Source organism: Pimephales promelas, chromosome 11, assembly GCF_988280905.1.
Source record: "Pimephales promelas chromosome 11, fPimPro1.hap1.1, whole genome shotgun sequence".
NCBI classification, from domain to species: Eukaryota; Metazoa; Chordata; class Actinopteri; order Cypriniformes; family Leuciscidae; genus Pimephales; species Pimephales promelas.
In genome coordinates, this window is record NC_142779.1 from 2,098,811 (window position 1) to 2,125,931 (window position 27,121).

General features: G+C 35.2%; 1 protein-coding gene and 2 long non-coding RNA genes across 5 annotated transcripts in view; all 3 read left to right on the forward strand.

The window, feature by feature from the left end:
• Positions 1–13,971, forward strand: part of disc1 (DISC1 scaffold protein) — a 50,563-nt gene extending 36,592 nt beyond the window's left edge. Inside the window, exons 12-14 of one of the 3 annotated variants that reach the window (XR_005618051.2) lie at positions 1,644–1,680; positions 3,706–3,750; positions 7,229–7,281. Coding sequence is in view for 2 of the 3 variants with exons in the window: in XM_089116735.1 (XP_088972861.1) it covers positions 3,706–3,750; positions 7,229–7,364; positions 12,783–12,937 (336 nt within the window). In the remaining variant the exon portion in view is untranslated. Of the gene's footprint in view, positions 1–1,643; positions 1,681–3,705; positions 3,751–7,228; positions 7,365–12,772 lie in introns of those variants that run through there. The other 2 variants (XM_089116735.1, XM_089116736.1) reach the window with 2 other exon arrangements.
• Positions 13,972–18,469: 4,498 nt separating this feature from the next.
• On the forward strand, positions 18,470–26,252 carry LOC148977108 (uncharacterized). Its single transcript, XR_016145633.1, has 3 exons — positions 18,470–18,677; positions 23,783–23,932; positions 25,540–26,252. It is a non-coding gene; the product is annotated as an uncharacterized LOC148977108 (long non-coding RNA).
• Positions 19,428–21,875, forward strand: LOC148977109 (uncharacterized). The gene is made up of 5 exons (XR_016145632.1): positions 19,428–19,724; positions 20,408–20,507; positions 20,783–20,864; positions 21,312–21,401; positions 21,507–21,875. It is a non-coding gene; the product is annotated as an uncharacterized LOC148977109 (long non-coding RNA).
• Positions 26,253–27,121: the final 869 nt, after the last annotated feature.

Sequence of the window (27,121 nt, forward strand, 5' to 3'; positions counted from 1 at the left end):
ATGTCTCTGATGTCCTCAGAGTGTTTTAGCTGTAAATATCCCACATATATTGTTAAAATTGTCACTTTTTGAGGGTGAGCAAAAACACGCAGTTTGTGCATGTGTGTCCCTTTACATGCAAATGAGCTGCTGCTCAGGGGGCGGAGCTCCAAGTGACTCCGATTACCTCACATATGCACTTAAAATTTCAGAAACTGTGTTCAGCCTTTTATGTTCAAATTGTAGTCGGACAATGATGGACAGACTCTAGAAGTGACCGCATGTAGAAGCAGAAAGGATAGTTTATGTGTAGTATCTTCTAGTCATCGATTAGCATATTCTGTAAATCCTGTTCAGGGGGCGGGGTTTGTGTTCATTTTAGGGCTAGTGATGTCACTAGCCCGGGAGGAAGCTTGTGTAGTTCCTACCAGCTGTTTGTTGTAGTCCTTTAAAAAGTAATTTGTTTAAAAGCAAACATATCCCTTGGCTTTTAACTTAAATTAACTTAATAACTCAATTAAAAGAGTGAAATCATAATCAAGCACCCCTTTAACACATGTTTGTGGTCTAAAAATGTTTGTCTTTGTAAACTTACCAACTTACATATGACATAATAGTCCAAGAAATCTTTTTTTAATGGAGCCGTTTGTTGAACCTTTAGAGAAAATCAATATCAATAGTATGATTTAAAATATGGATGAAAAAAATGGCTCAATTTTATTCCGAGGCCCAAACTGAGCAAAAATATGCAATTTGGTGCAGATGCTGATGTTTATTTTGGCCACAGTGTAAGATGAAATTCAATGACCCGTAATGTAAATCATTGAGGTCTTTATAACAGCATAGCAAATATTTACATAAAATGATAGAAATATCAGTCATCACTATATGTGACAATAATATGTCTTAGTAATGGTTGGTTTTATGATCAAAAAACATAATGCAATGCAATATAACGTTGATTCAGAGATAATAAACAAATAAAGCGTCCTGAAAAGGCTGATGATCATATTAAATACATTTTTTCAAAAACAAAACATGTATGGATAAGTTATTCAGTCTAGTAAGTGTTCATCTTGAAATATTACTTACTAGTAATTCTTACGTTTACTTGATAAAAATCAATAAAGATTTCACACGTGAAGAACGAGGTGAAGGCGGGCGTTTGTACAATTATACTAAAAATTATGCTTGCAAAAAAGTGTAAACTGTCAATCTAACGACGGAAGGCATGTTGTAGATTGTTTGATCTTATTGATAATTCAGAGGCCTTAGAAATATTCGTATCAAATATGATACAGGAGGCTGTGATTAAAAACCATGATACTTTTTTTGTTAGTGTGATAATGAACATAATTTGTGCAGTTTGGACAATTTTATAAATGCACGTCATCTTAGACAGAAGCACCATCTCACACTGGAAAATGACAAAATGAGAAACGTCTACCAATAGAAACCGTGTTCCTTCGACTCCTTTCATTTCCATAAAAACCGTCCATTTTCTGAATGACTCTAATTTCCACTCTTTTCTTCTTCGTTCTGCCCTTCTTGTTCATAACTTTCTCTAACTGGTTGTAATATCTTTGGGCTCAGCAGGGCTCTATTGTCTCTAAGTGCATGTGTGTGTCTTCTCTTTCTGTTTTTGTCTTGTGTGTGTGTTGAAGATCCGCCACTCCTCCTAACACTCCTCCAGGACTGAAGGTGAGGAGACACACTGTTTTCCTCCTCGCTCTGCTTTCATCCTCAATAAAAATCCAATAAATATTAATATAAATACAGTATATTATTATTATTTATTGGACTTATCTTGCAAATAATAAATAACAAATTAATAATAAAATAATTAAACATATTGTCATGTAATACAATAATAATACTTCTTCCGCTCTGGGAGTCTATGGCAGCTCAGTAGTAAATTATATTAAATATTTATAAATATGAATTATTTTTATTCACTTACAAATTTCATTATTATTGTAGTTGTGCTATTGGACACACTTTTATATTTAAATAAGTATGTATGTTTTTTTAGTGCTGTGTTTATATATATTAGGGATGCTCATTTCGGTTCATTTTCCCGACTGACAACCGCCGCTCGTTATCCGAGTATTAACCGTTAACTGATAAGATTATGCTATTGAATAAAATAAAAGTAAAATTGACAAGTGTCTGTGACCCGTTAAAAATACAAAAAAAATAAAATTCACAGGTTTATTTTAACGTGCAAACAGCAGAACGGGAAAATAATATAACACGAAAAACAGAATAAAATAATATAAATAAAAAACATAAATACACTGTAAAAAATATTTTCAATATTTGTTATCAACATATTTTCTTTTGTCAAATCAACTTTATAATAATTTATTTAGTTGAGATAGCTTATTATTTTGAGTTTCTGATGATTAAATTAATCTACTTCATTGTATTAACTTTTTCCAGTTCAATCAACTTAAAATTTTAAGGCATCCCAGGTTACTTACTTTTTTAAGTTAAACCAACAATATTTTTTTACAGTTTAGTAATCACAACATTTTTTCTTTTGTCAAATCAACTTACATAATTTATTTAGTTCAGATAACATATATTTTTGAGTTTCTGATGGTTAAACCAACAATATTTTTTTACAGTAGGCCTACACTAAATATTTTTTTTAACTTAAATAATGAACAAATTAAGATGACAAAGCAAACACTGAATCCGTTTGAATCTTTGAAAAAAAATCGCAAGTTATTTATTCAAATAGAAATAGCAGGCCTAGCTCAATCAACACATTGTCCAATTTTTATTTTAAAAAAGTGTTCACACTAACGGGTCCCATACAAAGTAATAACTTATATTGTTCATGAACATGTTTCCATAAAAATACAATCATAAGTGGATACAGTAAGCACATAAAACAGTTCAACATGGAGATAGATGGAAACAAAAAACGAAGTTTCCCCTCACACACACATAAGTGTGTAATTTACTGAAATGCCTTTCCTTTCATATATTTAAAATGACTTGCAGATTTATAACTTTATTACCTCTGAAGACATTATGACTGTAACAAAAGATTTGTGCGGCTGATGCTCCTTTGGTTATGAACAGCTCGTGTAAGCGTCTGTGAGCGTACACACCTCTGGTTGCAGTTTCGCTTGTCGCCAGAGGGGGTGTAGTTCTGCGAAAGCAATGCACCCTTAAACCATTTAACTGATAGTATTAATCAGTCAAAACATTTACTTTTAGTTAACAGTTAAACGGTCAATATGAGCATCCCAAATATATATGAAAATATTTCTTTGGCAATATACCAATGATTAAATATGATAAGTTTAAGCCAAGTCAGAGGCAGTGGTCTGCGGCCAGCTATGGGCACTTTAATATTGCTCCCCGCTGACAGGAGATGATAATTAATATTGTGTCATTTAAATCCAAATCTATGAGAAATGAAGCTGTAATGCGTTTTACTGAGGTCGCGTCCCATCGGCTCGAGTTTAACTAATATATCTGCCACTGTGCTAATTATTGTCTGCTTTAGCACACAAATCCTGAATGCAATCATTACCCACACAGACGGGCCGAACCCATCCAATTATTTTTCTTCTTGTCGGCCGTAATGACGAGTTATTGCGCACTTCCCGTAATGTCGGTGCGCAGAGTGCTTTTTAATAATAGATGAGGTTTATTGTTTTGTTTTAATCTTCTGCTAAAGTGAATCATTCGTCGTCCTGTCTCTTGCAGAAATTAGAGGAGTTTCTCTTCTGCTTGGAGGACGAGTCTCCTGAGGTGAGTGAAAGACTTCAGTCTGTCATCAGTGTTTACTCGGTGTTAATGACACAATGTTATCAAATTGTTTCAGAGCACATGGCATCCCTGTGCCCTGTCTTGACAAACATGACAAACCGGGAATGTCACAAACTAAGAATTAAACCAGACAGACGTGACAGAACCCTGACATTGGTCCCCATTGACTTCCATAGTATTTGTTTTTCTATACAATGGAAGTCAATGCGGACCAGCAACTGTTTGGTTGCCGTCATTCTTCAAAATACCTTCCTTTTATGTTTGTACATTAAATAGGCTGCACATCTCTTCGTAAGTATGAATAGTATGTTTGATATGATCAGAATTATGTTGATCTTCCCTTCATGAACGATTCTTCTTGAGTAATATGGCTCTCATGATTATCACAAAGGCGTATCGGCGTCTTTTTAGACGCTATAAAGAGATTGTGGTGACCTTTAAAAACATACGCCCAGCGTGGTTTCCATTAGGTCTCGATAACTGTATCTCACAGTTTTCTGTGGCTGCTGTTCTTGAATTTGTCCCCGGAGACTTCAGCCTCATTCAAAAGTGTTTTAATTCGCCCACAGTGTGATGTTAGCATCTATAAAAGGTGTTTCATTAGCTGGTGTGGTGGGGCTAAAAATAGACTCCAGACCTCATTACAGTCGACATGAGGCCGTTCCTGAGAGAAATGAGCGGACGTGAGTCAGTCGACCACCTTAACTCTCTTACTTTTGAGTCGCTATATTTTAGTGAGAAGAGTACCTACTTTAACTCAAACTGATTGAGTCATCTATAACATCTAGTTGAGGTATATTATGCCCCAAAAAAATAAATAAAATCCACTAGATGTCACAGTGTCAATCAACAGCACTTGAAATTTTGCACACTAAGCATATTTCTTTTACATATTACACTGTAAGAGCCCTAACTTTACAAAATTATGTTTCTTGGTGCCATGAAAAAACGTAAGTATGTTTTTAATAGTTTTTCAAAAACATGCTCAACCAAACGGTTGATTTGGCACGGTTAACAGTTTCCCTTTTTGAGAATGGACATTACAATGCGCTATTAAAATTTGGCTGTATTTAAAGTATGCTTTGGAATAAATACTTTTTAATTTTTGAAGTGCTTTTACTGCAGCAATAATCTGCTGAGTGTTTTCTTTAAAAGTATGGAAAAGTTTACATTAAATACATTTACATTAAATCAAATATACTGCACTTAATATTTTTTTCTTCAATATAAAATATATATTTTTACAAAATATTTTTTACTATACAATCAAAGCCACATATCTAAACAAGTTATGTTCCAAATTTGAAGTTGATATCACAAAAATTTAAGTTCCCATGAGATTTTGTTTAGGCGTAATACCAAAAAATGTCGAATTCCATTGAATGCATTGAATTCTATGCATTCTGATGTAACAAATCAATACATTTCTGTCCAAATATCACTTCTGTCACAAAATTCAGAACCTTGAGTTTTCTGACAATGTGTTTTGTCAAGATTAGAAAAGGTTTTGATTATAGATTATGACGGGTAATGATTAGGAAAAGTATGTCTATGAAATCCGGTACCATTTTTTACCATTAAAGCTACAATATGCAGGATTTTTGCAGTAAAATATCCAAAAGCCACCAGGCCAATGTTATATATTTTGTTTTGTTGATTTCTTAAAATATCCCAAATGTTTCCAATTATTTGTAAATCGTGAGAAAATGGCGTCGCCAGTCAATGACGTCATATCCGTGGTAGGTTTGCGCTCACATTGCGATAGTAACCATGGCGACAGACCGGGCAATGCCTAGCCGTAACGTAATTACGTAATTGTCGTAATGCCTAGCAGGACGCTCACGCTGTGGTGTTTTGTTCATACATTATGGACCATCGAAAGCAGGCTTTGAGACAAAAAGATGACTAGAACGAAGATCAACATCTTTCCAGATGCCGAGAGCTCCACGTCCGCGACTAACTTCGACTCGACAGAGACGCGAGTGTTGCGTGTACTTTATTAGACAGGTGAGCAAATGTACATAAAACTTATCAATGTTATTTAGTTCAACATGATGAAATGTTAGAATATGATCTGTAAGTTATTTAAATGTTGATCTAGCTCACTGCTAGTCTCATATAGACAACACACAACCTGACTAACGACATTCAACACACTCAAATGCCGTTTAGTGTGGAACAAGTGAAACAGCGCTGCGTTACCTCAAGTTTAATTCGTCTAATAAACTGACCTGCTGTGTGAGTATTAATTCAGCATTTGCGTGTAGTTCGGTAGAATGAAATCTCCTTATTCCTTTATCTGTGGGACTCGCGTCACACCCTGCTTAAAAACATCAGAGTATTCACTCATCCATAAAAGATCCATCAGTTTGACGACAAGATCCATAATTCCGCTTAATGCGGAATATACTTCATCAATATACGCCTTTGTTATTGTAAGAGGTTAGCGACCCCTGGTGGCGAAAGATTCCTGCATGTGGTATCTTTAAGTGACATCTTAGAGAAAAATTATGGGATGTGTTAAAAAAATACATTGGGTGTGGTTACTAGCGACAAGGAGATAAGAAATGCGAAATCACTTTTTTCTTGGTTCGGACTTTAAAGGGTTAAGAAGCTCTCTGACTCGCAGGAGGAAAACAGTGAATCACGGTTTGATGGAATTGGGACAGAGCCGGCCGTGTGGACCTGTCCCAGTTACCTGCCTCATGCTAAACTGTTGAGTGAAGACATTAGCATCACGGAGGTACAGACTGTCAGCTCAGGAGTCTTATGAGGGGAATTGGGGAAATGACGCTTTTAACTTGATCATTTTATGCTTGAGATTTGCAAGTAGAGATTAAGGATAGTTTCACTACTTTTCATTTCTGACCCCGTTAGCGCTTGCTTTTATCAGTTGCTTGTAAAAAGGAAAGCATTGCAATCTATTTTGTCCCTGAAATAATCTTAAATTGAAGCACTAAAATGATTAACTGGAAATAAAAAATAAAAGCTAAAACTGAAATAAAAATAAAATAAATAAAACCCTTAATAGCAATTTTTTTTAATAAAAACTAATGCCCTGAGGATGGTTGTATTACCGAAAGCTTGGCATTAAATTTTGCTGTAAGGACTCAAGTGTGCAGACGATTTATTTATTTTTTGGGTTGTCAAGTGGTATCTGTCTGGCACCTTGTTTGCCGTGAGTGCGGTGAAACTCTTTCAAATTAATAAAGACTAATAAAATGTCGAAAAGGCATATAATAAAATGTATAAATATATAATAAATAAAATAATAAAAACTAATAAAATAAAATATAATAAAAACTAATAAAATGTCGAAAGCATATTTTTTGACACCGTTTCATATATTCGTCAATAAACATTTTTTACTCGCATTTGGCTCTTGCCGAGTGTTAATTTTAGTTGACCAGCTAACGATGTGTGTGAGCAACAGTGATTGTGGGTGTGTTTTGTGTCTCAGGATCTGTGTGGAGAGACTTCAGAGCTGATGGAGCGCTGTGAACTCATCAGTAATCGACTGCATTACCTGGAAGACCAGCTTCAGTCCGCCATAGACAACCACGACAAGGACCTCACTCATATCCTTACAAAGCTAGGTGTGCGTGCATGATAGGATTTTAGCTGATAGGATAGATATTAGAGCCTGACCGATAAAGGATTTTGAAGGCCGATACCGATACAAATATTTTTGGGTTTTAAAATCCGATATTCCGATATATCGGCCGATATTTTATTTATTTATTTTAAACTGGACACGATAGGCACAAATTTTGTCATGCTTATTTGAGTTAAGAGAACTGATGGGGATGTTCTTTTAATTGTTATTCAAGCAATGACCAACTCAACGAGTGTTGCCAACAGGAACGGTGTAGAGTGCCCTCTGGTGGACAAACTATACAACTCCAACACTCATGACACGGTTCAAGCGTGTTTCGTCCGTTTTTATTTTATTTTTGAAATATTAATTTATCGGCCATTATAACTGCCGATACCGATAGTTTGGAAAATGCCTAATATTGGCCGATAATATCGGTCTGGCTCTAATAGATATCTGATTTGTTAAAATGGTTCTATTAACACTTGGCCACATAAAAGTGTCTCCGCAAAACGAATATAAATCCTATCTTCAATTCCCGCGCTATATTCAAATTTAATGTACATTGATGTTGCATCAAGGTGAAGAAATTTAAATTGCATAATTGGTCCTAGCAACCACCCAGGGCACCTTAACAATGCCATAGCAACCACCTTGAACAATCCTAGAAAGCTGAACTCATAATTCTGCACTCTTACTGGTTGCCAGTCTGGAGTGAAATGATCTGTGCGCTTCATTGTCATGTTCTCAGTAGGAAGTGACTCCATCATTCCTCCATCACTTACAGCCACAGGAACACGTCTCATACGCTCATTAGAGCCCTTAATGTGACGCTTTGTGGAAAAGCGTCTCGTTTGACAGCACTCTTCTGGACAGGAACTGAGGATAATCCTGAATGCGTCACTGGCCATTTCTTTTCTTTTTTGGGAGCTATTGAATATGAGGGATGAGAATAGGAACTGCTTTTAGTTATTAGAGAAATTCTGAGCTCAGCAAAGGTTGAAAGGAAGCGACAGACAGGGAGAGCCGAGTCACTCTCCACTGAGATTAAAGCGTGAGATGAAGGGAAAGGTTATGACATAGTGGGCTGTCATCGCTCTGACATCTTCATATTTCTGCACACCTGTGTGCCGAGTGGATCCATGCTTCGCTTTCACTGAGAGGAAACGATATAGAGGAGATTGATTCGATCTGGTTCTGCTTCAGGATCAAGGTTTTACATTAGACAGACATCTATGGGCACTAGTTATTTTATGCTTGATGTATACGATATGGAGGTCATAACCGGATTGTGAATAATAAGCTGACAATGCACATGATCATGTTAAAGGCGTAATTCACTTTTAAAAATCTTTTGCTGATAATTTACTCACCCCAATGTCAATCAAGATGTCCATGTGTTTCTTTCTTCAGTTGAAAAGAAATTAAGGTTTTTGATGAAAACATTCCAGGATTTTCTCCATATAATGGACTTCAATGGGGTCCAAATGGTTCAAGGTGCAAAAGACAGTTCCAGTGCAAACTGTTCAAAGGGCTTTAAACGACACCAGACGATGAATAAGGGTCTTATCAAGCGAAACGATCGCTCATTTAAAAAATAAATAAAAAGGTTTAAGTTTTATAAGCACAAATGCTCGCCTTGCTCTGTTCTGTGATGCGCGTTCGTTACTCTCCTATTCGAACTCGTTCATCAAAATGAACGAATCTTTTTCCGAGTCAATTCGTTCATTTCATGATGGTTTTGAATAGCTTGAAATATGATTGGAATCACATTGAAAAAGAAAATACAGTTAAGTGTAACATGTGCTGTGCAGGTTTGTCATATAAGTTCTATAATATTATAATGAAAACATTATAATTGTGTGTTTAGGACATTTTTTTTGTAATCAGGCTCTCAAAAATTATATAAACTACATTTATCAGCCAATATATCGGTTATCGGCCTTCAAATATAAAGAATTATCGGTATCGATTATAGATATTTGTATAATGAAAACATTATAATTGTGTATTTAGGACATTTTTTTTGTAATCAGGCTCTCAAAAATTAAATAAATTACATTTATCAGCCAATATATCGGTTATCGGCTTTCAAATATAAAGAATTATCGGTATCGATAATAGATATTTGTATAATTAAAACATTATAATTGTGTGTTTAGGACATGGCGTTAAATGGTGAGACTTTTTTTTAAATCAGGCTCTCAAAAATTATATAAACTACATTTATCAGCCAATATATCGGTTATCGGCTTTCAAATATAAAGAATTATTGGTATCGATTATAGATATTTGTATAATTAAAACATTATAATTGTGTGTTTAGGACATTTTTTGTAATCAGGCTCTCAAAAATTAAATAAATTACATTTATCAGCAAATATATCGGTTATCGGCTTTCAAATATAAAGAATTATCGGTATCGATAATAGATATTTGTATAATGAAAACATTATAATTGTGTGTTTAGGACATTTTTTTGTAATCAGGCTCTCAAAAATTAAATAAATTACATTTATCAGCCAATATATCGGTTATCGGCTTTCAAATATAAAGAATTATCGGTATCGATAATAGATATTTGTATAATGAAAACATTATAATTGTGTGTTTAGGACATTTTTTTGTAATCAGGCTCTCAAAAATTAAATAAATTACATTTATCAGCCAATATATCGGTTATCGGCTTTCGAATATAAAGAATTATCGGTATCGATAATAGATATTTGTATAATGAAAACATTATAATTGTGTGTTTAGGACATGGCATTAAATGGTGAGACTTTTTTTTTAATCAGGCTCTCAAAAATTATATAAACTACATTTATCAGCCAATATATCGGTTATCGGCTTTCAAATATAAAGAATTATTGGTATCGATTATAGATATTTGTATAATTAAAACATTATAATTGTGTGTTTAGGACATTTTTTTGTAATCAGACTCTCAAAAATTAAATAAATTACATTTATCAGCCAATATATCGGTTATCGGCTTTCAAATATAAAGAATTATCGGTATCGATAATAGATATTTGTATAATGAAAACATTATAATTGTGTGTTTAGGACATGGCGTTAAATGGTGAGACTTTTTTTTAATCAGGCTCAAAAATGATACAAACTACATTTATCAGTCAATATATCGGTTATCGGCCTTCAAATATAAAGAATTATCGGTATCGGCCAACATTTTAATATCAGTGAACCCCTAGTTTTGACATCACTACTGGGAAATAACCTGATTTATTTAATAACGTCTTACTTGCGTTTTCAGGTTATTGTTTTGCATGTAAACCCAGACAACAGGTTATTTCAATAAGCAGATTTTTGCGAGTTATCAGTGAACTAATGTGCATGTAGACACGATCAAAAACAGTAACTTGAGGAACACATAAAGCTTGTTTGATTGCACTGGTTAAGCAGACAGATGAGCAGATAAACACATAATAAGCCAAGGTTTGAGCCTGAGGAACTTCATTAGATCCGTCCCTTCAGCCGGAGGGAGATCTTACCGATCCTCTTTCATAATTCATGAAGCGCTCTTTAACGACTGGTTAATTATGAATGAGGACAATCTGGGGCCATTTGGAGAGCAAAACGTGCCCATCAGGCCCCATCTGCCACAAGAGTCCCTTTGATTCGCCACTTATACCGGACACTCGGTCCCACTCCGACGAGTTAAACAATCCAGCTCTGATGAGGGTCTCTCCTCGATTTCATAAAATGAGCATGAATTATTTAGGCAAGATTGCTTGAAGTGAACGGGTCCGTCAGGAGATGAACTGAGCTTTTGAATTATAAGTGGAAAGGGGCGACCGTTGTGATCGTATAATTGTGAAATCTGTGTCGGGTGGTCGGGCCAAACATAATAAAAGTCTTTCTAAGATGGGTCGTGATTGTGCTTTGTGTAACCGGAGAATGTTGTGAACTGGCACTAAAATTTGGTATGTCCCACACCTATTAATGTTGGCTAAAATAATTTCTACAAATAAATTATATTAATAAAAATATTGTGATTAGGGCATATACCATGTACCATACATATGCCATTATATATAAAAAAAGAAAAATATATCAAATATTTTTTATATAGTTTTATATTTTTTAATATAAAAATATATAAATAGATATTTTTATTTTCATATATTTTTATATAAAAATATTTAAAAATAAAGAATATATAAATATATCTAAAATATAAAATAAATATATTATTTTATAATGTTGTGAACTGGCACTAAAATTTGGTATGTCCCACACCTATTAATGTTGGCTAAAATAATTTCTACAAATAAATTATATTAATAAAAATATTGTGATTTGGGCATATATCATGTACCATACATATGCCATTATATATAAAAAAATAAAAATATATGAAATATTTTTTATATAGTTTTATATTTTTTAAGATAAAAATATATAAATATATATTTTTATATATTTTTATATAAAAAATAAGAATATATAAATATATTTAAAATATAAAATAAATATATTATTTTATAATGTTGTGAACTGGCACTAAAATTTGGTATGTCCCACACCTATTAATATTGGCTAAAATAATTTCTACAAATAAATTATATTAATAAAAATATTGTGATTAGGGCTTATACCATGTACCATACATATGCCGTTATATATAAAAAAATAAAAATATATCAAATATTTTTTATATAGTTTTATATTTTTTAATATAAAAATATATAAATATATATTTTTATTTTTATATATTTATATAAAAATAAAATTATATAAAAATAAAGAATATATAAATATATCTAAAATATAAAATAAATATATTATTTTATAATTATATATATATATATATATATATATATATATATATATTAGTGCTGTCAAACCGATTAATCGCATCTAAAGGGTGTCACACACTGGACGAGAAGAACAGCGCCACGTCTTTAAAATCCGAACACATTATTCTCTATGAGTGTGTGTATACACACCGGCGGCGCCCAACTATGGCTCAGGACGCTGTTCAAAATCCCGCCGCGCCATTTACATAGTTTTATATTAAATTTACATTATATTTCTCTCAAATCGTCATTAATGTAGATACTGACTTCACCCTGTGCTGCGATATACATTTCGATTTACATTCACAATTTAAATAAATTATTTACAAAAAAATAATGCATTATTGTCATGCATTATTGCATAATTTTTATCAAAATTAAAAATGTCAGATCCACTTCTGATGGGGAGTTTTGTTAGTAGAGTTGTGACAGATTTAGTTTTTCTTTTGCAGACTGTTAAATGTCTTTCATTTGGGTCGATCATTCTTACACTTCTGTATTATGGATTCGTTTGAGCATTTGTGATTCTACCAGTGATCTCCGAGTAGATGATGTGCGGTCATGTCTTCTTTAACTCTAATGCCCACTGTCCTTAGAGAAAGAGGTTCAGGAAGTGAAGGCCACTCTTCAAAGCATGCTGTCCCAGCTGAAGGAGGAGGAGGACGAGGAGGATGAAGATAAGTTCAGTGATGTAGAAGAAGAACAGGCTGAAGAAGAGGAGCATTACTTCAGTGACAGCTGGGAAATCTGAACAGACTCATGAATTATATTTATATCGTGTCCTGTGTCTCTGGTTTGTGTATTTTATGTTGATGTTGCCTGTGAAAGTCTGTTCTCCATAATATTGTGTTGCACTGAGCTCTTCTAGCACTTAAAGGGAATAGGTCATCTAAAAAAATACAATCATCGGTTCATTTACTCGTCATTTCTAACAGTGCATTTTTAATCCCATCCACTTTTGTTGGAACATTTCCATTTAAAATCCTTTTTTTTTTTTCATGCAAATGTATTAGGAATGACATGAGTGAGTAAATGTTAACATTAAATGTTTTTTTTTTCTGTATTAGGACCACTAACCATGTGAATCTTGTTCCCACGGTTGCATTAAAATACTAAATGTACTGTAACTCGTGTCAGTGTTGCCAACCACTATTTTATTTTTATTCTAATCAGTTATTTAATGTACTCTATCCGTCAGCCGTTTCCTTGTTGCCTGATTGTGGAGCTTCCAGTTATTTTAGTATATTTTTAAAAGCATGGCATCTTATTTATTTATTTAAATTGCTTTGATATATCATTATTATTTAAAAAAAAAAAACATATACATGAAACTCTGTGTGGGGACCACATTTTTTATATATAGATTTAAAGACCAACAGATATCAAAAGCCAAAATCGAAATGCGAAATGTAAAGTTTCCAGTCAGGACTGAGTTTAAACTGATTTGTGGCGTACGACTGAACTGAAGAGTGTGTTCAGGTTCATGACACAGAAGGTGCTTTAACTTGAGCTGTTGTTGAAGTGTGAAGCTTCAAACGACTGTATTTCAGCCCTGCTGATAATCTGTGTGAATTATGAGGGTCATGTAGCATCAAGTGCCTTTTTAGACTGTTTTATATCGTCTCGTTACGGGTGCTTTTTAAGTTAACACAGCACTTTTCAGATGTTTGTCAATGTTGTGAAAATGTCATTTGTGTGTTTGTACTAATCACGTGAATGTATGTTTGCATGTCTATCATCACTTTAATTTTTTGTTTTAAATACATTATATACACTCTGCCAGAATGCTTTTGTATTTTTTTATTATTGTTATTTGCAAAATAGACACCCAGACCGCACGATTTGACAAGTCATCTTAAACAAATTCATCTTGAAAAGACATTTACCGTCTAAAAATGCCTTCAATTAGTGGAAAAATGAGGGTGGGATTTGATTTTATCCCTGAGAAATTTATTGGACATTGAACATTTTCCTCATGTCCAGTTTCATTCAGAAATGTCAGATTACAGCAATAAAATGCGTTTTAAACCAGGTAAAATTGAAAGTGCCCCTATCATGATTTTTGGATTATTACCTTTCATACCGTGTGTAATATAACTGATTTTGAATGTAAAAGTGCATAAATGTATTGTCTCATAAGATTGTCTATTTTCTGTGCTGCAAATCCATATCGCTGAACTTCCAGAGACTTGCTTTCCGACTCGCGGTAAGTATTCGACCAATCACAGCAGACTGGGCCGTCTGACCAATCAGAGCAGAGTAGCTCGCCATGAGGAGGGGTTTAGAGAGGATGAACGACTTCCAAGCCGAATCTGTCCGAGCGTGTACGTCTCACACAACCGGAGCATAAAAATACGGGATATTTTACAGGAAAATACTAAAACGGGAAGACAGTGGGAAAAGAGATAGAATACGTGAGAAACCCGGAAAAAACAGGAGGGTTGACAGCTACGCATATTGCGTCATCAATAGCGGTCCACTTCCGCGGTTTGGTTCGATTGCGTTCAGCGAACCATACTGGAGTTCACATGAAGACCACATTTTTAAGCGGACCCGTACGGTTCGCGGGTGGGCACCCGAGTTCGGAAGACAGCGTTCACATCATCCAAACGAACCGAACTCTGACGTCATTCGAACCCGGGTGCACACCAAGTGCTAGTGTGAAAGCCCCCTGAATCTTCAAACGAACCGTTTCAGACTCTGAGAAAAGAGCTGATGCTGTTTTATTATGAGAAAATTAAAGTGTTTGACCTTGGATATATATATATATATATATATATATAAACCTGTAGTAGGACTAGGACTCTAAAACAATTAACCTTTATGTAAGCAGTAAAGTACGAGAGGCTGCTGTATCGTAAATAAATAACGCTGAAGGGCGTTGTTAGGCTCGACGGGAAGCGGAGTAACCCCTTCAGCCGTTACTTATTCACGATACAGCACTTGCCTCGAGTACCTTATTGCTTTTATAAAACGGTTACCACACAATAAAAATATTAAAGTAAAAAAAAACATGTGTTAGTGCAACTTTCATTAAGTGAAATCACTAAAAGCTTTCCTTCCGCTAGATAAAATAGTCCCTGACCGTGAACAACAGCAACAACGCTCCAATGTCAGCTCAAATAAACACAACACAGGAACAGAGTTGGAACCGTTGGGTGAAGCGGTCATAGCAAAGCACAGTTATTGACCAATCAGAATCACGGATTGGAACTAACCATTTATAAAATAGCATAATAAGGGCACCGTTGAATTGAAATGACAGGAAGAATAATTAATTAATTAATTGCAATTGATGGAAATCAAACAAAATCGTGTGAGTTCTGAACGATGCACACCTCGGTTTAACGCTCCGTTGTCAAGTTCATGTTGTCAAGCTCGCATTGCTCTGGCTGTCTTCAGCTGAAAACTGACAGCCCATTCTCACTCCCAAGGCGTCACCTAACTGACGCCTTGGGAAGCATTTGGACATGCTTCAATATCTGACGCTTTAGGCGCCCTTTAGCGTCAGTTAGATGACGCCCTAGGATCGCGTGTACCCTACCCCCACCCCACACCTAAACCTAACCGCGTCCTCTAACAGACGCTTTCCTTTAGCGTCAGTTAGATGACGCCGTAGGAGCGCGTCATGTAAGTGACGCTAAAGGGCGCCTAAAACGTCAAATATTGAAGCATGGTCAAAGGTGACGCCTTGGCAGAGTCGGCGCCAGAGCAGATCTACTGGAGGGGCATTGGGTCATCAGCGGGGGGGCACTGCCGTTTAAGCAAAAAAACAAACAAAAAAAAAAAAAAACGAAACACCTTTTATTATTATAATTATTATTTAAAATTATTATTTGCGAATTTCCCCACCACTTTTTGCCAGGGTCGATGTTGTCCCAGCACTTTTATACATCTCGCGGCACGGATGTACCAATACAAATAAATATCCGGTTTACAGAGCATTGATTTGTTAAATAAGAGGCGATATAGCACGCTGAAATGTGTTGTTTTTTAAATCAAGTGATCAAAGTGCTCGTTGACTCGATCTGTGGTGCTGATAAAGTGTTCTCTTGTGTCTCGCGCTGCCACAATAAACATCTTCACACGGACGCGCGCTTGATCTGTTGCGGCGAAATCTCTATTCGTACAAGTAAAATGCACTCAAACATGTCCCTGCTTGACAACCACTGATAAACATAATCGGTTATAATGATGGGGAAAAAAAATATCTAAACGAGTGTGGACTCGAAACCACAATCTCATGCATACCAGTCTAAATTTCTACCACTGGACCAACAACACTTGCAATAAAAAATAGAATTGGATGCATGTATTTCTTCACGTGAAAATTCTTGGCACCAACACATTACATCCAATTAGACAACAAATTAAACACAATGTGCTATTCAAATAGATTGCTGGACATTTGGTATTGTATAGCCTACATCTGATTTATGATTTAGCATTGTATTAGAAACTGTGGTAGGAGGGGCATCAATGAGCGCTAGGGGGGGCACGGCCCTCGAATGCCCCACCATAGCGCCGACCCTGCGCCTTGGGGTGAGAATGCGTTGAAACTGAACGCATGTGATCCAGACAGCGGAGCTCGCGCATCAGCTCGTCTTTAGCGTTCAGGACGGACACAATCTTGTCTCCTAATTGAATCTTTGTTTGTTGTTCACGTTGCCGCTGCTCGGGCGGATTACTGTCGCCCTTCACTATGGAAACAGACTGGCTGGTTTGTGGGAGACATGAAGAGCTGCTTATTATTTTGCATAATGCACTGAAGGAAATGTGAAGAATACTGTTCTGAGGTGTCTGTAAACCTTATATGACTGATTGAAAGTTGATGTGTTTGTTATCGACTCATTTCATGTCTAAATGTTGGTCTATGTCTGATGGGTTAAAAAGCTTTGTTTCCAAACAGGTTTCCCTTCTATTCTACATCACTTTTGTAAAGGTTAAAATGCATTCTAAATTTAATATGCAAATACAAATTTAGATTTTCAGTTTAATATGCAGATAGGCTACATCTATCGGTTGATAAAAAAAAAAAATCTGAACGTAAAGCAACGAGCAATAGGCCTATTGTCTCAACCAATAATGTGAGCTGGGGGTCGGGCTAACCATTAATTTGACCAATGGGAGATCAGAACTTTGGAAAACCTGTTTGAACACATTTGCAGAATTGCAAATATTAATACTATTACTTATTATTAATATTTTGTTTTTTTCCTGTTATCCGGACCCCACGATGGCCTACCACTAACCCCTAAACCTACCCGTCACTAATTAAGACCAATCAGGGATGACTATAGTTCCTAAATGGTATATGGTGGGGTCCGGATAACAGGAAAGTATTTTGTTTGCATTTTGCATTTTGTTTCAGTTATTTACCAATGCAACATTTGTACATTTTTTGGTCTAATATTTAATATTCATTTCAGCTTTACTTAATGATTTTTTAAAATTACCTGGTGATTATTTAACAATAACCTGGATAATAAATGACACACTTCGCCTTTAAAATTGGGAACCAGAATATTTCGATTTTCTATGTAGTGAATTGAACTAGTCCAGCTGTCCATTTCTGAAGAAACATTACATTTCTTGACAGGCCCTGGTTGTGACTCATCAAACATCTGAAGGAAAAACAACATTCAAATGTCCATTTAATTTGAAGAGAAAGTGTCCGAGGGCTTAATAAGCTCTCAAACAGCCATCAGTGAAAGTGTGAGATGAAAAGAGGACACGAGCGAGTGATGAACGAGGGAACATTAATGGTTTCCCCTCATTCGTATTCCGTCATTCTGCCAGTGGAAATCACACTTAATTATTAGCACAATACCGGTGGGAGCAGCGCTGTCTGCCACACACACACACACTTTAGGCCTCGATGAGATGTGACAGGCTGCCTGCTAATGACCCAAAGCTACAGGACTTTCACTGCCAAGTCTGTAAGTTTTTTCAGTGTTTTTAAAAAGTTTTTCTGCTCACCAATGCGGCATTTATGGGATCAAGAACACAGAAAAAAAAACATTAATATTGTAAAATATTACAACTTAAAATAGCTGTTACTGTGAAATTAATTTATTCATGTGATAAAAAGCGTAATTTATATGTAACACAATTTATGAAAAAAAAATGAATATTTATATATATTTATATATCCCACTTGTTCCATGTACTCCTGTTAGCACTTGATGGCACCCCTTTTAAAAGAAATGAAACATTCCAATTGTGTCACACAGGAAGTGACATCATTGGAACCCTTTCAAAATGGAGGGAAGGCAACAGGCAAGTAAGAACTTGTTTTACATGTTTTTAGTTTCAAACACAAATTCAAACCTTTTCAAAAACTATTTTATTTGACTATTATGAGCTCCCAAGTGAGTTCACCCAAGAGTTTCAGTACATAAACAGATAGTGGAAGGTATTGACACATCTAAACCACGATTGAAATATTTCCCAAGTCAAACAGCAGCCTTGGCAATGATGCACATTTCCAGGTTTTAAATATTTTATCTTATGGCTAAATATTGTGTGAAATAAATGTGATTTTAACTATTTAATTGCATTCAGTAAACTGTATTATTTGAAGGCTTGATATTAAAGGCCTTGATGTTTCAGTGTATTTTAAATGTTTTAAATCATAAAACCACGGGGTTCAGTGTCACATGTTCGATGTGTGTGGTCAGATCTGTGTGAATGACCTGTGACACTGAGTGTGTGTGACGTCCACGGAGGATAAAGCTAATAGTTGCTTGTTTAGTTTTAATGGATCAGTGGCATGTGTTACCGCACTGTTAGATCGCTGTATGGACATGATGAAATATAATATGGCAATGCTGTCCTGTGATATTTCATCATGTTGAGGAGTGTGAGCCAGGAATACGCCGAGTCCATAAAACTGATTATTGGTGTATTTTGTATTGGAGAATATCAATGGGATCATCTTTCTACTGCACAGACAAAACAGACAGATTGATAATGCATGTTATATATATATATATATATATATATATATATATGAAGAGTTGAGATGCAAAAGCCTATAAATGCCATTTGAAATTTTCTTCAAGAATGTTAATTTTTATCAAGCTTGTATATTTAAGTTCAGTAATTTCACTTAAATGGCAATTGCTATTTAAGTGAAATTACTGAATTTAAATATACAAGCTTGATAAAAATGATTATTCTAGAAGAGAATTTCAAATGGCACTTAGAGGCTTTTGCATCTGAACTCTTCATATATACACTGTAAAAAATGATTGATGCAAATAGTTGTACAAATGAGGATATACATGTTGGATCAACATAATGGTTGTGTCAAAAAAGAAAAATATGTTTGGTCAATGATTACATGATTTCCATGACTGTACTACAAAATGTTCATCAGGAGAAAATAAATAACGGTGTTCACAGAATTTTTAACATTGCACAAAAAATATTATGTTGGCCGAGCAAGAGGGAACAGCGTCAATCGTCTGAGCATGCGCAAAGGAGTTCTACCAGGCTTTTGAATTTCCCCCGCCACGAGTCACGACATTGAATTGGTGAGTGAATCAAAGTTAGTTTCTTTATTTGTGTTGCGAGGTAATTAGCAAATTTAGGTTAAGAATATATCTTGTGAGTAACGTTAAGTGCATTCCTTTCCAACTGGCATGCGGTTTTTGAACGTTGAACCACACGGTTAAGCATCGCATGGGTTGCCACCTGTGCCGGTTTTACCAGGATTGTCATTTGTCCTTCTTTTTAACAACTTGCCTCGGGAAATTTAAGCACTCATTCGTTTCCGAAACCGAAAGGCTACGTGAATGTTCAAACTGTGTAGCGCGCGGCCGCGTGCACGGCACAGAGGGGGAGACCTCGCACTCGACATGTTAGAAACGCATGTAATTCCCGGTGGGCGGGTTGTCGATATGTCCTGGTTTTTTATCAGACAAAAGGTGGCAACCCTATGTTCCTGTTTAATATTTTAAATGTTCAATATTTTTAAATTCCAGTTGCATTCTTTATATATGTGTGATAATTGACTGCAACAGACAGCTAGTCTTGACAACTAACTTAGTGCTTTTGCTATCACAGAGTGACTGATCAGTGATCATTTAGGCTAGTTCTAAGTTAGTTTCCATTCAAAGCCCGTGTGCCATCGTGTTAGCAGCTAGTACTTTGCTTGTTCTGTGTATAGAACTATGTGTTATTTATGCATTTGTAACGTTATTTATTTGTTTTTCAGGTATTTTTTCAGACTTAAAGCTAAATGCAGTGTCGCTATTGTACATTTTCACATCTGCAGCAAGACACAGGCTAGCCGCTACAGGCTTCATCATTGGCAAGTAGGTAAATGTTCTTTTCCCTGAATTCATCCAGACTGTGTTTGTATTATACAACACACGCGCACACACACACTAATGACACATGATTTGGATATTTTTGTGTTTTTTTGGAAAAAATGGGATTAAATGGGTTTATAATGTCTTATTGATGACCTGTATTTTTGGCAGACCACAGATCTAACTATTTATAGGTTTGCTGTTCTTCGTGGTCTTCCCCTGTACTTGAGAGAGCCAACTTCAATTTCAAAGACTAATATTTTTTTTTTTTTTTTCAGACTTAAAGCTAAATGCAGTGCTGCTTTTGTACATTTTCACATCTGCAGTGCACATATGCAATGCTTCATCATTGGCAAGCAGGTAAAGGTTATTTTCCTTGCATTCATCCAGACTGTGTTTGTATTTTTACAACAACAGGGCCCTTAAAAAACATTTATGGAGAGCACATCCTAAAATAGACAGCCCACTCAGACACACACCCCAGACACATCACGCACCCAACACACTCAAATCACGCACACCGCAACACACCCCGCACGCACCCCACACACCCCACAACGTACACCACGCACGCACATCGCACACCACAAACCCCACACTCAAATCATGCTCACCACACAACGCACACCCCACAACCCTGCACGCACACATCACACACCCACACACACACACACACCACACAACCCTGCACGCAAGCACACCCCACACGCACATTAAAGATACTTGATTTGGATATTTTTGTGTTTTTGCAAAATTTTGGGATTAAATGGGTTAAAATGTCTTATTGATGACCTGTCTTTTTGGCAGACCACAGATTTAACCACTTATGGGTCCGCTGTTCTTCGTGGTCTTCCCCTGTACATGAGAGAGCCAGCTTCAATTTCAAAGACTATTAAGGTAATTTGAATATCTTTATGGTATTACTCTTTGAGATGCAGTAATGATTGCATAAGACATTATGCTTTCAGTCTGACACTTAGTGTCATTTATTGTGTTTCACAGAATACTGAGGCACTGGGGCCCACACACAAAGGCCATGAAAATGGGGATCCTGAAAGTGACTGACAGTTCTAACAACTCAGGACCATATTCCACAGTGGTCAATGTGGCTGTAGTACTGGAGGAGGAAGTTGTCATGGACAATTTGGAAGACTTCACAAATGCCCTTGTGATGCTCTTTGGTCTGCTTTATGCTGTAAAATGGAGTAAGGACTTAAGGTACACATTTGAGGCAGTCCAGAAGATTATCTTAAACTGCTGCTCTGGAACTTGTTGATCAAATAAATTGATATTTGATTTGTAAAGCAGTAGGGATGGGCAATGGTTAATCGTGATTATTCGCATCCAAAATAAAAGTTTGTGTTTACATAATATGTGTATGTAGTGTGTATAATTAATTTGTATATATATAAATACACACACATGCATGTATATTTAAGAAATAGCATGTATATACTTTGTAGTTATACATAATTAATATTATATTTGATATATTAATAACATTTTTTTCTTAAATATATACATACATGTGTGGGTATTTATATATACAAGTTAATTATACATACTACACACATATATTATGTAAACACAAACTTTTTTTTGGATGCGATTAATCATTGCCCATCCCTACAAAGCATTCATCCCTGAGAAATATTAGAATGTTTAATTTTTTAAAGTAGAGATTTATTTTGCCAATAGAACTGTTTTAATGTACATTGACATATGTAACCTGAAAGTAGTGGGCAGTACTTTGTATTTTATTTTTTCCATGTAATGTACAGTAATTGCCCTTAGTCTTAGACTAACAGACTAAAAATGTCATATGTTTACAGGCAAAGCCACTGTCATTTTTTACTGAGTAAAGCAGATATTTGTTGTACAGCTATTGACTAAGTTATATGCCATGCTTTCTTGAACTCTCAGATCTTGTTTCGGCACTATTTGAATACTTGTGTAATATTTAACTTGAGACTAACAGCCAAGTCTTTTGTATTTTAATAAATGCATAAAATGTACTCTATCAGAGCCTAGTGTGTAATTTATTTGAAATAATGAAAAAGAGACTTTTTTGACCAACATTAATGAAAAATAGACTTTTTGGCCAACATGAAATATTTAATTAATACAACATTTTATTTCAATTTGAGTCTGTTCATTGGCCCAACAAGCTGTTTAGTCAACAGAAAATATTTAATTGACAACATTCTATTTCAAGTTAGGTCGACATGCAGGGGTAGTCAGCACAACACAAAAAAGTTGGTTTCCGCAACTTAAATTGGGCCAACTAAAAATTTTAGGTGCAACGGGTCACTAGAAATTTTTATGTTGGAGAGGCATATATTTTTTTACAGTGTATATATATAGTTTTGAGAGAGTTTGGGTGATTTATAGGCTTTTTATGCTTAAAACGAGTTAAAGAAAACATGTTTTCAAGCATCATGGCACTTTATTATTAATCTGTGTTTGTGTGTGTGTGTGTGTGTGTGTGTGTGTGTGTGTGTGTGTGTGTGTCTGTGTTTGTGTATTTTAGTTCGGCTTAAACAGTGTATTAACCGGACCTAATGTGTTTTATAATGCACTGTAAGCTGAATTATGTGAAATATCAATAATCAATAATTCCTCCTCACATGCCACATCATGTTGCATGTTTAAGCAAGCGTCCGGTTCTGATCTCAGAGATAAATGGGTTAGGCTTATATATTATAGTGTTATTTTGTTTTTATATTCCACTTCTGTGAAAAAGTTCCTCAGTATTTGATTGATTGAAGTTGAGTTTGAAATAATATATTCAAAGGAGTCACAGTGATGGCTATGCTCAGATATAAATATTGAATACTGCATGCTATTTTTGAAAAATGGTACACTGCATACTAATTTTTAAAAATACAAAATTAAAAGTTGAATTGCATGAGATACTAGGCCTATAGAACCTTTTCTTAGAACAACTTACCATTGTAGGACACAATATCCCATGCAGTGTGCATTATTGTAAACTGCAAATTTTGGCAAATGTAGATGACCTTAGTTATCAATGAACAAGGAAATTTCAGTATGCATACTGCTTTTTTAAAAAAATAAAAAATTGTATATAGCTAGTATGCAGTTTGTGAGAGAGTCCGAATCCTGCTGGTTTGATTCAGACACTCATATGATTAATATCTGTCTGTGCAGTGAAACAGCTTTTGTTTTGACAGTTCTTCAGTCAGCATTGAGTCGTTTTATCTCTACAAAAACCCAAACAGCCTTCAGCTCACCTTGGGTTTGCTCTCTCACGACAGGGCCGGATCACACGCACCGGAGGAGGCCGAGCGATGGCTGATGGATGAGGACGCTGACCTCTGAGAGCATCAACCACACGTCACCAGCTCACGCTGAGCATCATGTGTGGCCGCCCGGATGAGATTCCACAGGGCATTTTGTCTCAGGAGGTGAGATGGATTAAATGAAGATGTAATATGGTGCAAATTCTTCTCAAGCATTCAATTCTGTTCCAGGATTAAACTCTTTTTAACCCTCTGATGGTCTTCCTTTATGAGTCGCGTCCTGGGCCTTCCCGGAGTGACCGGAGGCCTAAAAATTAAACTTCTTCCATCCCAGTAAAACCAATGCAATTTATTTTTGTTCTATAATATTTATTATTTTTAATTTAGTATTTTGAGACAATTTGATTGAATTTATTAATATTTATGCAATATTTATGGTCTATTTTTTTCAATGGAAATATATATATATATATATATATATATATATATATTTTTTTTTTTAAATTTATTTATTAATGCAGTATTTTTGTTTAATATAGAGTCTAAGCCTTCAGAAAAAAAATGTTTTTGAAGAAAATTAGCACCATCTGGTTACAGTATAGAGAAAAGGTGTAGAATCATGGTGTAACCACTAGATGGCATGTACAGGTCTCTATGGAGAGGCATGTGAATTCCCCAGCTGTTTATGAACACTTTTTTTTTTTTTTTTTGGTGGATATGAATATATAATTGAAACAATCTCAAAAACTATTTCTTACTAAAAATTTTGTAAAAAAAAAAAAAAAAAAAAAAGAAGAAATAAAATATTGTGAATTTTTGTGTTTTTGTCAATTTCCCATTCATTTCCTATGGGGGTCATTTTTGACCAAAGACCAGAATCGTGACTAATTTTTTGTACGACCACTTAGCATGCTCGGATCATGAACTCAATTTTTCTTTGTGTTCACATATATAATTCCAGAAATGTCACCAAGTTTCATAACATTCAGATGAAGCTGTGATTTTTAAAAATTCAAAACAGATTTTTTGTAGTCTGAATTTATTGGTGTGTATGTGTATAAAAGTGTGTTTGTGTGTGTGTGTGTGTGTAAATTTTTTGCACTCTTGATGTTTACTGTGGTATACTTCTTTTAAGAATCGTGGCCGATTTGTAGATTGTACAAACAAAAATTCAGAGAATTTTAGTTTTTTTGTAAATTTCCCATTCATTTCCTATGGGTCGGTCATTTTTGACCGAAGACCACGAGTGTGACTATTTTTTTTACGACCACTTAGCATGCTCAGATCATGACCTCATTTTTTTTTTGTATTCACACACCAAATGCCAAAAAAGTCACCAAGTAACCTTCCGATGAAGTTGGGATTTTTAATAATTCAAAACAGAAAATTATTCAGTAGAAGTGACCTTACATTTACACTGACCTTACATTTGACAGGAATGAATTGCATTTTGTACTCAAACAGAATTCACTTATTTAAGTTGAAACAATATTTACAAATATTCGTTTTTTACTGTATTTTTTAATCAACTTGCATTACAAATCTTGCCGATCCCAAACTTTTGAACGTTTGCAAACCATTATTTTGCATGGTACTTTAAAAATGTCTACGGAGCAAAGTGAATTTTTTCAACAAGTGGGCTGTGCCTTCTCGTCCCTGATCATCTCAGGTTAGTATTTATCCATTTGTCATTTGTGTCATTTTAATCTAGAAGATGATATTTTTTGCTCATTGTTAGCAAATGATGAGAATAATGAACTGTGCTGTTTTAGATCACCACCAGCCAACCTTTCCATCATCCGCTCAATCCTGCGCCTCAGCTGGACGCCTGGCCCCTGTGCCGTGATCCTCATCATTAAAGCTGATGTGTTGAGGACACGCTGACCTTCAGCTATTTTCCAGCTCACAGGTCCATAACAGCAGTCAGGAGGGAGTGAAATCACAGGCTCCGCTTTAAAGCTTTAAAGTGCCGGGCAGATGTTCACAGGAGAAAATCTCTCCGTGCAAACGCTCTCGGGGACGATAAGTGGGACTGGCAGGCCTGGTCAACACCAGAGGGCCTCCAGTTGACTCTTGGCTCTTGTGAATCTTCAGTCGCTGAAGCGTTAATCTTTTTAGCATGATGTGATAATGAATCTATCGCTCACAGGCAAAGGCTTTTAAATGCAGCAGGTTGCCATAAGAAAACACACGCAAATATACACCGTCCAGGGGTGCGTTTCCCGTACAACGACGTAGTTCGCTGATTCACTACCATAGTACGACGCATCGTTGGAAAAATCAACTAGCTAGTCACGACTGTTTCCCGAAACCCACTGTCGCAAAGTATCGTTCAACCATGTTGGTTTCGCACGTGGTGGAGTAATAACTACCTTTAATTATCCTTGGGGTCAATTTGACCCCATTCAATGTTTAACGTCTGTAAAAACATTATTTTATTTATTTTATTTTTTTTGCTTCAAATTTAATGACTTTTCCTAATTTAATGGGGACAACTCTGTAAACATAAAATTAACCTGCTAAGTCCTGTACAAATTTTGTAACATCGGTGTTCCTTGGGGTCAATTTGACCCCAGGCTCTTTTAGATGTATAATAAAACAGAAGAAATATTAAAATTTCACACACATTTGTTTTGGTTGTTATATTGAGGTCATTATAACATGATATAATTTAAATTTATAATGTTCATTGTATTTTTACATATTCAATATCATTTAAAAAAAAAACGTCCCTCTGTTTTAGGCCTCTAACCAAGCATAACCATATCTGTAGTATTGCGAGAACTACTAGTAGTTCACATGACATGATGTGACATAATTCTCAAGATAACTAATAATTCTTCCCGGTCTATTTGGGAGGGGAAAACATCATTTTTGTGAGAACTTTGATGTTTCCCGTGCCATGGGGGAGGAGAAAACATAATTTTTGTGAGATTGACCCCAAACATGTTACTATCCTTGATAAAATAAAACATGTAAACTCGTGTTACTATCCTTGATAAAATAAATAGTTTTTCTTTCCAAATGTCATAGATTACATAAATCTATACTTAGAAATATTATAAAACAAATAAAACACCAGATGTATTTATACTTTTCCAATTTTAGGTCAAATCAGTAAGATTTTATGTTGATTTGTAAATTTGTCCATAGTCGTGCAATGGGTATTCTGGATGTATAAGGGGTTAGGTGGGGTGGGGAGGGGGGTGGTGGGTGGATGTCAACTTAAAACGTTACTTAAAGACATAAATTAACTGAAACAAACTTTTGTAAAAAAAAAATAAACATATTGTGGAGGTTTAAATTACTGGGGTCAAATTGACCCCAGAGGGTAAAAAGTGTTATCAGATTTGT